Source organism: Pinus tabuliformis, chromosome 3_2 (assembly GCF_031772625.1).
Source record: "Pinus tabuliformis cultivar Carrire ecotype Pingquan chromosome 3_2, CPIR1, whole genome shotgun sequence".
NCBI lineage: Eukaryota > Viridiplantae > Streptophyta > Pinopsida > Pinales > Pinaceae > Pinus > Pinus tabuliformis.
Genome location: NC_142302.1, coordinates 1,275,389,311 through 1,275,403,841, shown reverse-complemented (window position 1 = coordinate 1,275,403,841; position 14,531 = coordinate 1,275,389,311). Strand labels below are relative to the sequence as shown.

General features: G+C 36.7%; 1 protein-coding gene across 2 annotated transcripts in view; it reads right to left on the bottom strand.

Moving 5' to 3' along the window:
• The window catches only part of LOC149185395 (lysine-specific demethylase JMJ27-like), a 134,357-nt gene extending 122,267 nt beyond the window's left edge, over positions 1-12,090 (bottom strand). The window contains exons 1-6 of one of the 2 annotated variants that reach the window (XR_016257378.1): positions 11,030-12,090; positions 9,081-9,217; positions 8,538-8,637; positions 8,320-8,452; positions 8,157-8,217; positions 7,225-7,993 (exon numbers count right to left, since the gene is read on the bottom strand). Coding sequence is in view for 1 of the 2 variants with exons in the window: in XM_089417918.1 (XP_089274044.1) it covers positions 7,225-7,993; positions 8,157-8,217; positions 8,320-8,452; positions 8,538-8,637; positions 9,081-9,217; positions 11,030-11,797 (1,968 nt within the window). In the remaining variant the exon portion in view is untranslated. The remainder of the gene's footprint in view (positions 1-7,224; positions 7,994-8,156; positions 8,218-8,319; positions 8,453-8,537; positions 8,638-9,080; positions 9,218-11,029) is intronic. The other variant, XM_089417918.1, reaches the window with a different exon arrangement.
• Positions 12,091-14,531: the final 2,441 nt, after the last annotated feature.

Below are 14,531 nucleotides of genomic sequence, written 5' to 3'. Positions count from 1 at the left end.
CTGCTCTGTATCAGTCTCTATTGTGTGGTAATAGGCCGCAACAGATCAAATTCCCATTCCAAGGACAGAGAAGCAGGGCAAAAGAATCTCAATAGAAGGTATATCAAAAAAAACAGTAAGATCAACAACAGCACATATAAGAGGAATTAAAAAACTACAAAAGATTCAGCAAGTCAAAGGATCAAAATGGAGTGCAACCCCATAGAAAGAGTTGCCAAAAATGATGGTTGTCCAACATGCAGAGCAAACAAGTTCATGATAGGTAGGTTCAATGAAGCACTCAAAGATCTCAGGTCGGAAATGAAAATAGAGAACATGTATAAACAGAGAGACATAGATAAGCAGAAAGCCGAAATAATAGAACTCAAAAACAAATGCAAGCATCATGAGGAAGCCACAGACTATATCAAGTCAATCACTTAGAGCCAGCAAGGGGAAAACTCCACTCAGCAAAGCAAGAAGCGCCACTCTCAACAGGAGCAGTCAGTCAACCAGTATTGGTGAAATCATTTAATTTTATATGTATTGCAAGTTTATTTTACTTCTAAGGCAGTATGTTCGGCAATACGCCCAGCTAGTCAAAGGAATACATAGAAAGTTGGAATACCCGATCATGTTAAAGAACAAAAAAAAAACAATTTGATCAAAGAGAAATGAAATAGACTAGGCTCTACTTGACTCTTTTTACCCTGAACCTTACCTGCCATCTTACTAATGCTCTTGAAAAAGTAGAAAGGTAGGCTCAAGGGATTTTACCTGTGAAATGCATCAATAGCCTGAAGTGATACTGATTAAACCCTCGCAAATCTACCTTCACAGGTGAAATATCATTGAATGACCTTGAGTAATTTGTTGTAGGGCTCAATCAGATATTCCCTTGGCACAATAGCTCCATGTTCTTTGTTTTTATACTTCGGCTTTGGGAAATCTTTGTAGTTAACTATATCTAAAGGCATGCCCTTGAACCATTGTTCTCCATGCAGAGGGATCTCTATAGCAGCTGAAATAGTAACCTCTGACACTGGGAACCTCAAATCTCCAACCTTGGCCTCTACACCAGTGAAGTTTAAAGCAAATTCTTTGGTCCCTTGAACCCTATAACCCTGTATCTTTTCACAAAGCCTGATGCAACCACTCTGCAAAAATGCAACCCTAATGGTTGGATCTAAATTTACCAAGGCAAGATCTTAAGGCTCAAACCTCACTATGTCTCCCTACCTTTTCTTCCTGTCTACATTTGTCATGGCTCACAATGAAAAGAGAATTCTAGGGTTTCTAAATACAGTAAAAGCGCTCAACGACTTAGTGTAGCAACTATGGAATTAGGGTTTAGATGAGGGTTTCTGGCAAGCTTTGGATGGAAATCCCCTATATTAAAAAGCTCAAACTACAAGAACTCAACTCACAAACCAAAATGCAGCAATTTTTTGTTTCTATTTGCAGCAAACTTGCCAATACACAAGCGCAGCAACAAAGCACAACGAATTAAACGTTAAGAGGGTTGCAAGCTTTTTTGGGTGCTCTCCTTGATTGCTAACGATGAAACTAATAGCACACAACATGAATTATGCTAAAAAGAGAAATATGGAACCTAAGGATGGTCGTGGTAGCAAGAAAACCTTCAACTTGCAGAAGCAAAGTGCATCCCCTGCAACCAAAACACAGCAACTTTCATTTGTTGTTCAGAGTATCTGAGGAGAACGAGAAACCTACTCGATGCCTTCTTGAGAGCAAATGAACGTATTTGCAATCCTCCACGCGGCCCAGGACTCCCTTTAACTGTAATGGTGACTTTCTAATTTGAAATGTTCAAGCGCAGCATAATAGAGAAGCACAGCAACAACTTGTGGTGATAATGATATGATGAAATATCCGATTTGACCTTGCAACTGACTTTAAAAGACACCACTTAAGCGTCCCAATGATGAGGAAACAAAGACCCACTACTATCTTCACTCATGATTTGGATAACACATTACCTTAGACTTACTAAACCTAGACCTTTTAAGACTTTGACAACTTGATTTTTATCTACCACTCAAACTTTAGTATATCCTATTGACCTAAGTCACATGACACGAGGACACGAGACACTGAGGACACGTAAATACGAGTATTCAATACGAAACGCAGCGACCTGGAAACAGGACACAGGGGACACGTTTTATATTATATTTAATAAAATATATATATATATATACGAGTATATATACACACGAAATATAGTACCGAAATATAGTTATATATCCATATTAAATTGCAGGTTGCAACTTATCTAATCAAATTAAAATATAATTACTTCTCAAAGTTCATAGTTCACTTTAAAAAAATAAATAGAATCAAAATTTACTATTTAGAAATTAGAATGTGATATGCTTGGTCTTGATTCTTGAATATTCAATGTTCATTGTTCATGTACAACTTACAAGCACATAAGAAAATAACTAAAGTCTAATCCTATTGATTTCCTTTGCCCCTCTTGCGAGAAAATGCCACAGCTCTCCCTTTCCCTCTAGATGTAGATGCTGGTGCTGGTGGAGTTGGTAGTGGAGTTTGCTATGCTCAAGAAGCTGAAGAACTAGAAGTAGAAGCTATAGGAGGTAGACCACGTCCTCTACTGGTGGCAGGGGTAGCCCGGGAAGGTGGTGTCACCTGGAAACATTACAATCTCCCAATCCTAAAATCCTGAAAAACTGATAAGTCTGTTGCATTTGAATGAAATCTAAAATTCTACTTTCTCCATATGAAATCCAATGAGGCCGGAACCACTCTCAAACATCCTAAGTCATTTCATGGTAATGTTAAAAATTTAAGTAAAGGATGAAAATGAAGATTAAGGAGAATGTCACTTTTACTTTAAGAATTTAACATTACCATGAATAGCATATCAATAATAGGGCTTAGACTTGATCATTAAGCTTCCCCACTCAAAAATTATTTGTTTCTTTCAAAAAAAATTACAGCTTATGCAAGCAACGTTTTCTATCAACGGAATACGTGTTTTCCAGATGTAGGACACGACGAAAACCGGCGAATACGTTTTACATTTTACAGGACACGATGAAAAACATTTTCGACAAGTTTTAGGGCCGTTTTCGTGTCCGACACGTAAAATACGAGGCAAGGGACCTTGGAGGACGTGTCCTGTGACTTAGCTATTGACACTAAGACTTGATCTCTATGAGATCATAGCAGCAAATATACAAATTGACAAAAAAATAATAAAAAAGACTAAGCTTGGTTTTGACTACTATAACATAGGACATTAACAGAAGCAACCAGTTTCAAAGGAAGAAATTGTTGAGAGGTCACAAATTCCAGTCTGGTAGAGTCGCTCTAGATTAGGGGTACATGTTGTACTCTGAAAACATTTACCCTCAGTGTCATTCACAAAATGTGAGGAAGTGCCTGAAGGGGTTCCCTTACAAAGAAATTAAGAAGAGGAAAAAAGAAATTAACCAAAGAACACTAACTATATTTAAATTCGCATTATATACTTATTAATTTGAGCCTTGGTATAGATTAGTAGCAACAATCTAATATAGTAATTAAAGGCCACTTTCTAAGACCAACACAGTATACTTGACCTTTTAGTAGTTTAGTAATTCTAGTTAAGTTCCACTAGAAGTGCATAATGTCTACCTACTGGACAACAAGAATACGGTGAATGTTATCCAATTTCATGACACAGATGCGAAGAAACTTGCGAACAAGCTCTAAGGAGCATGGGAGAAACTTTAATAAATATTACATTTTTTTGAAATTAACGTATATCTATGGTATAAAATACAAACTGAAAGTACTATATCATACTTAAGATAATAATCTTACTGTGGGAATCAACGCTCATCTGTAATAGTTAAAGATAAAGGAGTGGATAACATTATGAGATGGAGGGGCATGCAATCAAACCACCTCCATGTCCACAATTTATAATATTGTCATTTGCCCCTGGAGACCCTAAAATATATCACCCACCTATTGAAGCGTACAAGAATTCTTCACTTTTTCAATCTCGATATGACATTGTGACCTAGATACACCAACCTAGATCCATTTTAACTCCAGATCTACCAAGCATCGAGAGGGATCAAATCTCTTTTTACACTAAAATAGGTTTGCACCTTAAGAGGTTTGATCCCTCTTGACGCTTGGTAGATCTAGAGTTAAGATGGATCTAGGTTGGTTTAATACAAAGTGGCGCTTTGTACATCCAAAGTTAAGATAAATCTAAACTGGTTTAATACAAAGTTCATGGATTAGTATTAAATTCACTTAACTTAAAATTGATATATTTGTCTCAACAATATTCGACAAAGTCTAAACAACAGTAGATCTTTTGACAGTGATAACTAACATCTTAGAAGTTGTGCTTATGCATTGGCAACAATAATAAGGATTGATTCTCCAGTCAATAAGCTTTGCACTTTACTCGAACTGGCCAAAACGCTGACTGTGCTCCTTCTTTGGTGTGAGGACATCGGATATGCAGGTCATCAAGCTATATAGCACACACTCATCCATCAAATGGATAAATAAATTACATTCCCTATTTGCCAAATCATAATGTAACACTCTCGCCACAGCAAGAGATCCATAAACCTTAGCTGCAACATAAGGTCAAACCCTCTAGTGCAAACAACTTTTGTAGGATAATAATAGCTTCCCAAACAACAAGGGCAGTAGGGTAAGAATGCCTAGCACCCTCCCTTAGTTAAAGGAACTGCCATTCGATCTTTCTATGGAATAGGATTTTAAATGAGAGAATCTAGAATTAGTTGTCGAGCTAGAAGGTATGATGCTTAGCAAGGTGGCAGCTCTACTACATTTGAAACCACGAGTGACATTCCTTCTTTTAGTCCTCAATCCATTGTTCGACTTTGGTGCTGCTTGTTGACGCTATGCTTATGAGGCTAGATCAACTGAGTAAACTGAATAAGACACAACTGCTACAACTCAATCTGCTGGCACTATTGGTGGTGCCTCCACCTTTCCCTTTGCTGGCACATTCACCAGTGAAATGGTAGTTTCGTTTCATACTAACAAGGATGTTAGGCAAGGTGATGGCTCCCAGTACGAATCTGAGCGAACGAATGCCATGGGCTTTCGAACAAATGGAACTGGAATGGGGTCTACTAGCATAGATCCATCTTAAGCATGGATCTAACATGAGCTAAGAGGGATCAAATTTTTTCAAGTGCACAACTCTTTTAGAGTACAAAAAGAATGTGTAAATTTTCATTGTTTAAATTGTATTTTTGAATGCTATATATATATATATATATAGATATATATAGCTTGTGCATTGAGCCATTTTATTAGCACGCATTAAAATTATTTTTTTGTTATTAATATATTTTTAAGTATACTTCAATACTATTTCATATTAAAATATTTTATTCATAATCCACGTTAGATATTTTATTATATACAACATTAAAATATTTTCTTTTAACATTTTTTTCCTATATATATGAAGTTTCAAATATCATGGGTGGTCAAAACCTGGAACCCAAAAACTGCCAATGGTAAAATTTCATAAAACATGCAACTAGTTATTAATAAAATATTTTAATATGAATTAATATTGACATATATATAAAAATATATTAATATCAAAAAAAAACATTTTAATATGTGTTGATCTATGTTGGTTATAGCCGACATTGCTTTTATTTTATTTTATTTCATTTCAAGAGGAACACGTGTCAACTCCACATTTAGCACAGACATACTTACATATCGCCTTCACACTGGCCTTCGAATTGGAGCTTTCTATACCTATACTACCTTTACTAATGTTTGCCGTGCAGTCTTCCCTTACCTTTGCTTCTGCTGGTGGATCTGCTATCGGTGATGGTTATGGGGATGGATCTGCGACTACTGTGTCTTTAAATAGGTTACATTAAAGAGAATACCATGGGAGAAACTATGGGTTAAGAATACCATGGGTTGTCGAAATCCGGAGTCCCAAAACTGCTAATGTTTACATGACATGAGAACATCTCTTCCATAATTTTATTTTTTTTATTTTTTTATTTTTATGTAATTTGTCCAAGTCAAAATGTTTACATAACAGGACAGGATAGGACATTAGAGAGTGGAGATTTCCACAATTATTCATATTATTTGAGTCTTTCAGACATGAACTGTGTAGGAGTTTTCCCTGTCCGACGTTTCGGGTGGACACTTCACCCCTTTTCATGGACTAGAAAGCCAATAGATACCTTTAAGATAAGCCTCTCCGTAGAAGGTAGCAATTAGAGAGTGGAGATTTCCACAGTTATTCATATTGTTTGAGTTTTCCCTAGCCGACATTTACAACATCTCTACCATACAGGGCTGGAGAGCGCCTCTCAGTGCAAAAATTAGAAGAAAAAAATCAAATTAGAGACTATTTTCTGGCAGACTGTGAACAAAAAGAAAGAAATCTCTGAACACGATCAGGCACCATAAGACGAAGGATAAAAAGTTGGCTTCAATGTTCAGAAAACAAGTGCGGAGAAAAAAAAATTAAGAATAGAGAAAGATGGTTATCAACATAAAAGGGATTGTCGAAGACTTTCCGACTATTTATATTTCGGCTGCATGAATGTCTTACTTGACTTTTCAGCTCCATTACCATTGATTTATACTCTTTTAACTATATGGGAAACACCTTTCCTTTTAGAACGTTTTTGATCTTTCAAATCTTCCCAAGGATTTCTTCAATTCAAAGAAGCAGTCTGTGACAGATATCAGCCAGTGTAATGACTTGATTAATTTGCTTATAATTGTCATCTGGCTCGGACATTCTACCACAGATTTTTTCAATTCAAAGAAGCAGTATGTGGCAACATCAGTCAGTTTAACGAGTTAACTAACTCACTCCTTTTCACATAGAAGAGTCATCTGGTGCTTGCCAAGGTCCTCTATAGAACTTCTCCGACATTCCACACATTTAGCTTTAGATGTTCTAAAAGCTAAGAAGTTACTAAAACTGAGCAGGCAATCTGAATTGAAACAGTTCAATCGCACCTAAGATATTGCCACACACAGTATGTAAAAACAATAACAAAAAACTTAAAAAGAATCATCTCATAAAAACACTGCAGGGTGTATTTGTGTGATAAATGTATAAACCTGCAGACCACTGCTTAAGCAGATCAAAAAGATTCTTCATGAATGCTAACAATAGGCCTGCTTAAGCCACAATATTTTTGAAACTTCTGATGAAAATCTTACCTCACACCAATCCAGGCAATCAATAGCTTTGACCGATTTTGTCTCTTCTTTAAATTTTCCCTTAGTAGTCTCCCGTACAGCCCGCCACATGACCATGGGCTCCCAACTTAAACCCGCTGTGTCTTCCAGAACATTCCGAACTATAACTGGTTCCCCTCTTAGCCAGTGTTTCTGAAAATGCTCAAGACCTCCATTCTTCATATCATGTGCAGCTGGACAGTACAAGAAATTGTCATTTGTACCCTCTCTCAAAGCTGCTTGCCGTAGATTGCTGTCAGAAAATCCATTCTTTCCTTGACAATCAGACTGGAAGCATGAAGAGCAAGATTCTGAATCTTTCAAGGCCTCTTGAACTTTAGAGCTACTGCCCATTTCTGCAGCATTCCTCTCAAGTTTTGCAATCCAATTTACTTTAAAAATGCGCTTTAACTCTAATAACTGATTGCCACAGCCACCACGTTCCTTAGGAGGGCATGGTATACTACCATCACTATTTGCTCTCCAATCAGGTAACAGGTGCGATGGATCCTCGATGCCAACATCTAAGGCATGGGACGAGCTTTCCCAGCCAGATCTCCTTGCTAAGGCACCATGATTGTCTCGAACAAGAGCATTAGCTCTCTCCTGAGATTGCTGTTGAGCAGACTCTGCTTCATCACCACCAGGCTGACGGCCTTCTCGGAGCTCACGACAACAAATGAGACAGAGATCGTAACAACAATTTGGGCAGCTTCTATGGTAATCAACAATAGACGTTGTACAGTTGTTACTGCAAAAATTAGCAAACATGTTGGATTAATATGTTAGATAACCAGCATAATTCAGGTTCTCTGAAGAAGTTCTTATTAAACAATATATAAATTCACATCATAATCAGAACAGGTGTGTATTAATATTTCATTTGACAGGTTAGTGAATGAAAATATGCATACCAATACAGGCGCTCATCTGGACTGAGTTTGGCCCTCGGAAGTTCTGTTATTGATGCTATTCCTGATCAAAAATGTAATTACAGAATGATTGATTGTGAAATTCCAGAAGTATAAAGTAACATTATGACTCCCACTTGTCTCAGAAACATATTAATTTATTTACCTCGAATTTTGGCCTCCACTTCCTGTTCCAACAACTGCTCAGCCCGAATTTGCTTCAACACAGGAAGAACCATATATAGCAGGTGCCTCAGATGGATTATCTTCTCGGCATTATTTGTTTCCTTGCCATTGGCCTGACCAAACCAGGAAGAAAAACAGTTTTTTCATGCACATCTGCATCAATTACATTGACAGTTAAAAAAAATACAAATCAATTACCTTTGGGCGACCATATTCACGCAAGCATGCCTTGCAATTACAATTCCCGCGACAAACAGGACAAGCCTCCTCAATGTCCCTTCTAGTCTGTTCAGGGTACCTATATTTCCCACTCCATATCCGCAGAAAGATTAAAACAGACAGGAATAGAGCTCAAAGCCATGCCAAATCAACAATCAGACTAACATTATGTCCTTCAAAATTCAACTAATGCCATAATTAAGTGCAACAACAATTTTACTCATAATATTCAGCATTTTACAATTCTGATGTGCTTAATATCTGAAATATTAAACCTTTGAAATGGAATATTTATGGTATTTTAAATTAGTTAATGTTATTTGGATTAGGAAATTTAGTAAACACTTTGCATAATATCAAGAAGACCCTAAAAAGATTTGGACATCCATATGTTACATCCATAGATAAAGTTTTATAAGTATTGTGCAGAGATAATATAGATTCTCCACAGTCCTAAAGATGAAAAAAAGTTTTTTTTTTCTTTTTTCATTTAACTTATCCCTGGGTTATACGGATAAGTACCATCTTCTAATGCAGTTGAAGCAATAACGCTTTCTTTCACAATTAGAACAGAAAACTACGCCTTCTTTATCATTCCTTTGGCACTGATGACACATCCGGCTTTGCCCCAATAGATCTCCATTCTTAGCAGAAAAATCCTGGAACAAAAATGTAACATAATCTTTCAACAAAAGTAATTAACCATATAAAAGTAACGCAAAATAGCAGCCACTCCACACAATGATCAAATTGATAGCATGACAAAATACACTTACAACTGAAATTAACTCCAGAGTCTAGTTTAGGGGCCTGGTCCCATACATGGCAGTTATGAGTAACATTTTCATTTAATTGGATCCCCATTAATTTAAAACCAAGTTGAATGCACAATTTCACAGTTTAATCTAAATTCATAGTCAGTGCACCATACGGGATACACACTACATGATTATTGGAAATAATTTTGGCATGCTTAGTTGCACAACTCAGCCCAGGGCAAAGTTGTTCATCCATCAATCATCAGCATGGTTAACTTCTGTCATTGTACATTTTTTTTGTGACACTGAAAAAACATCAGAAATATAGTCAAGAGGTTTGCCATAAGATACCATGGAGAATTATCTCACACAGAGTGTCCCCCGCATTGAATAAGAACAAGGCCAAATGAACCCAATCTGAGGACTACATATTTCTTTTGGTTTATTCCATAATTAGAATAAAACACTTGTTTAAAGAAAGCAAAGGTTTTATTTTTACAGTTTTTCTAGTTTATTGAATATTGATGTCTTTTATAAAGTTAACGATAGTCAGTATCGCTGGCCTTCAAATTTTGCACACTACAAGTTATTAAATGTTTACATCACTCAGGACATATAATAATTTTGCCCATTCACTTCACCTTCTGTTGCGTACATTTGTAAACAGCTATGTGGCATGGAGTCGTTTAGGTAAAGGTAGAGGTACAATCAAGGCTGAAAACTTTTTGAACTACAGGTACAGGGATAAACGATTTTACTTTGTGAGGAGGTCATAAAGTCTCAAGTGCAGTAGGTCCCCATACGGCTCACAGGTGCAGATAACAATGCCCATGTACATATGCCGATAAGGCAACTTTCAAGTACAGTGCAACTCGAGTTACGCCTGTCAATGAATCATTTATGCCAGTTTCTATCGGTTCCTTGTTATTTTTCTGCCTAAAAATTGGATTTAATCAGGTTCAATTATCCCATATGTTATTTCCATTTTTCAGATACTTTATCGGTGTCTTGTACTTTTTAGTCTAAAATTTGAATTCAATTAACTTAATTATCGCATATCTTATCTCCATTTTTCAGATATAACATCTTTCCCTTGAGGTTTGAGATCATTTGCAAGCACGATCTGATTGTTTTTACTTTGTTTTCCTTTGTTCTTTTCCCTTTCCCATTCTGCCATGTAGTGTGAATTTTGGACCGTTTCTTTTAAGTGGTTTTGTTTTTCGCATGGACCGAACTTTTCAATTTTTCCGAGAAATTAGCTACTATACAGCTTTACTGCATGCAGAAATAGAGGGCACTTTCAACCTGGCTATTTGTACTTAAGAATATAAGTCCACGCCTAAACAACAGGCCGGGGATTTAAGTGACTCATTTCCCAAGGACTTTGGCAACTGCCCAAATAAGACGAAGTGCATTTCGGGTGCAGATACGCCTCCGCAAGAATCAAACCCCGGGTATTTGACAAGGTGCTCAATTGCCAAATGAGGTAACAAGTATTTCGGGTGCAGATGTGCCCAAGTAAAAAATCAAACATGGGTCTTTCAGATGGAAACAGAACTGAAGCCCTAGAAATTTCTGATCAACAATAATGCCACGAGAAAATATACTGAATTTCAACTCTTGCTTAGGACATGTTGCCCATAGTCTCGGTTCGAGATCCTTACATGCAGAATCCTACAAAGAAGACGGGAATTAAGGAGAATTAGAACTGACCTTTTTCAAAGAATGCCGCGAAGATTTAAACTTTGCATCGTGAATCGATTCACCGTCAACATTCTTGCTGTCTTCATAATCCATAGCTGGACTCTCCCCATTCCTACCATCCAATTGCGAAGCCATTTCTGTCTTGTTTCTCTTCTTCTTCTTCTTCTTCCTCGCTCCGGGCATCCCAGAGCCAATTAACGACTCATCATTGTTATCATCAGCAGACCTTTTCTTAGTACTGTCTTTCAAATAGGGGTCGCTACCCCTCCCCGTGCGAAAGCCATCCCTTTCTGCCACCGCCCATAATTTCTTCAGCTCATCCTTACTGTCACCGAACCTTCCCACCTTTAAAGAGGACACGTTTCCCCGTTCAGAGAACCCCGTTTCCCCCTCCACCCTCAATTTCTTCTTCGAGCCATCGCTACCGGAATGCATCGTCTTCAAATTATCCTTCAAATAAATACTGCTTCCCCGTTCAAAGCGCTCCGCTTCTGCCTCCGCCCTTAATTTCTTCGGACCATGAGACTTTTTCTTCAGATGAAAGTGCTTCCCCTTGATTTCCGCCTCTTCGCCACTTAATTTCTTCTCAACCTTGCGACCACCGTGAGCAATGGCCGTAGAGCTAGGGTTTTTTACAGCAGAAGCCAGAGCAGCCCTTTTCTTGGCCTGAAGAATATGTTTTTCACAGAGGGTCTTGCCCTCCATGGCCGGGGCGGAGCACCTCCACTGCTTCCCATCTGACCTCTTGCACCGCAATTCGTCTGGTAAAGACTCCATCTTTAAACCCTACAAACCCCAAAACGAAGCCAAAATAAACCGATTTATCCCCGAAAAACACCGAAATTTCCCCACGCATACCTCAGATCCTCACCATTAACAATTAATGTAGAGAACAGTCCATGCATGCCTTACAACAAAAGGCAGCCTCCATCTTGCAGTTTCTCTTTTGCAGTGCGACCTCTCGAATACAACAGAAAAAAACAAACAGTACCAAGGGAAAAGGATAATTATGTGTGACGCAAAAATAGAGTAGAGATTGAGGCTGGAATTTACCGCGGATCAAACGTGAAAGTCACGCCGCTGCACTTCACCCGGGGTGAGAAAAACGCAACTGGCGACTACTATAAACTAATTACGGTTTCGTCCGTTGGTTTTGCTTGGCTAAGAATATTCCCAACGCTGCGGCGTGGCCAGGTTCTTCTCTTGCCGCCAGCTCACCCTCATTTCACATCGAACGACGTGAGGAGCGACGCAAGGGTCGTGACGTGTATGAGACCGGCTATTGACGGGAATCGTTTCTTATTTTCGAGCCTGTGGGGATTAGGTTGGAAAGCAATGGGAATATATATATATATATATATTTTATTTTCTTTTCTTTGCTTTTACATCTAGAAAAATTATCAAGTCCTCAAACGAGGAGTGAGGTCAAGATATCTTGAGGGATTAATTACGAATCTAAGTTAATTTATCAATTTTATCTAAAGAAAAAACCATATTTTTGGAATTCAGTGGCAGTCTGTGTTAATTTATCATTTTTATTTAAAGAAAAACCACGTTCTAGAACCAGAATCTCTTGGTAGTCTGTAAGTGGGCATGTTTTCGCTCCAGCCAAATGAATCTAGATAGTGGTCAATTTTTTATTTTATTGTGTTTAAAAAAAATTCTAAATTTAAAATAAATTGAAATGTTTTTACTTTCTTCAATAATATTATTTTATTTTATTGTTTTTAAACAAATATTTAAATTTATCCACGAGGTCTTGGATAGACAAGATCGGAGTGACATATTGAACATGTTGAAGATCTAGTCTTGCCAAGCTTTATATATATATATATATGATAAATTCAGATGTTTTTATTTTCTTGGTTGAAATAATGAAAATTTGAGTGAGGTTGTAAATTTTTATTTTTTTAAATGTGTTTTTGAATACATAAATAGATTTAGTGTGAAATCTATTAAGCAATAAGATTGTGCAAATCATAGAATTCAAATTTAAAAAAAATCATTTGAATAAAGGTTATGAATTTTTACTTTTAAAAACATGTTTTTGAATGCATAAATGTATTTAATGCTCTCGAAAACCCCTTAACCACTCAAATTGTGCACATTATAGAATTCAAATTTATCATTCCTAGAAAAAACTCTACATTAATTGAAATTAAAATTAATTAAATATTTTTTAAATAAGAAAATATTATCAAATTAATAATTATTATTTGTCAATTGATTGATTACCATTATTAAAAAAGGAGTTGTCTTTAGTGTAACTTTTTGGAGTTTCTAGAATGGGATCGAAAAAATTGAGGTGAAATCTTGATTTGTGTTATTTAAACTAGTTTTTTTATTGTATATATGGATTGAACACCCTTAAAAACCTCTAGGGCACTTCTATTGTGGAGGGGTTACCCATCAAGCTTGTGGTTTCAATGAATTCTTGACAAATTTTAGAGAAATTAGACAGGAAAATCCACGAAAAGCTTCCAAAATGTCACACGAAAAACAACTCGTTAAAAAAAAGACATAGAAACTCTGTTTCTTTCATTGTGCCTCTAAGATGATGTTGTCACATGCAACTATATTTAAAAATAATAAAATAGTATTTATTTAACAAATTAGAAATAATAATAAATAATATTAATGTTTGTCATAAATCAAATATGTAATATCTTTAATGGAAATTTTAACATTAGATACCAGAAATAAACTTGAACAATAAAATAATAGTAAATAAACACTACGAGCAAATAGATGTCAAAAAAATCACTGAGCCATTTTATTATTCCATTGAAAAGAGTACATCAACATGAAGGATTAGTGGAACCTGAGCTTTGCAAGCAAGCAGAGCAAAACCCATAAAACGACCTCTCACCCAACTGATGAAAGATTATTATTCCACTGAAAAGAGTACATCAACATGAAGGATAGAGCAAATCAACATGAAGGATTAGTGGAACCTGAGCTTCCCGAAAAAGTGGAGCAAAACCCATAGAAAGATCTCTGACCCAACTAATGAAAGATTCTGGGAATGATGTAGATGCTCAATGAGAAGACTGTTGCAAACCTGCTATGGCAAAATCGCTCTCTTAAACTCTAATGAAGCACCCCATAAAAAAGATCTCTAACCCAACTAATGAAAGATTCTGCGAATGATGTAGATGGCTCGATAAGAAGACTGTTGCAAACCTGCTACGACAAAACCGCTCTCTCCAAACTCCAATGAAGCACCGTGAGATTTCTTTGTGAAATCCCCTCAAGAGGGTTGGGTTTTCGTCCAACACCTAGTGGCAAACCCAAGGGTTTATGTCCTAGGGCTACTGCTGAAGTAAAGAACCGAGTTCTCAACCTCTCGTACAAGAAGAAATATCAAATCCAAGATGTCCCATAATGGCCTCCTCCTCCTCTTTTTATAAATATGATGGACCCTCTAGAACCTCCTATTTTATTATTATTTTAATCCTGGAGCATGTTTCCCTCTTTCTATTTCAGTTAAAATATTATTTTTAATGTGGGA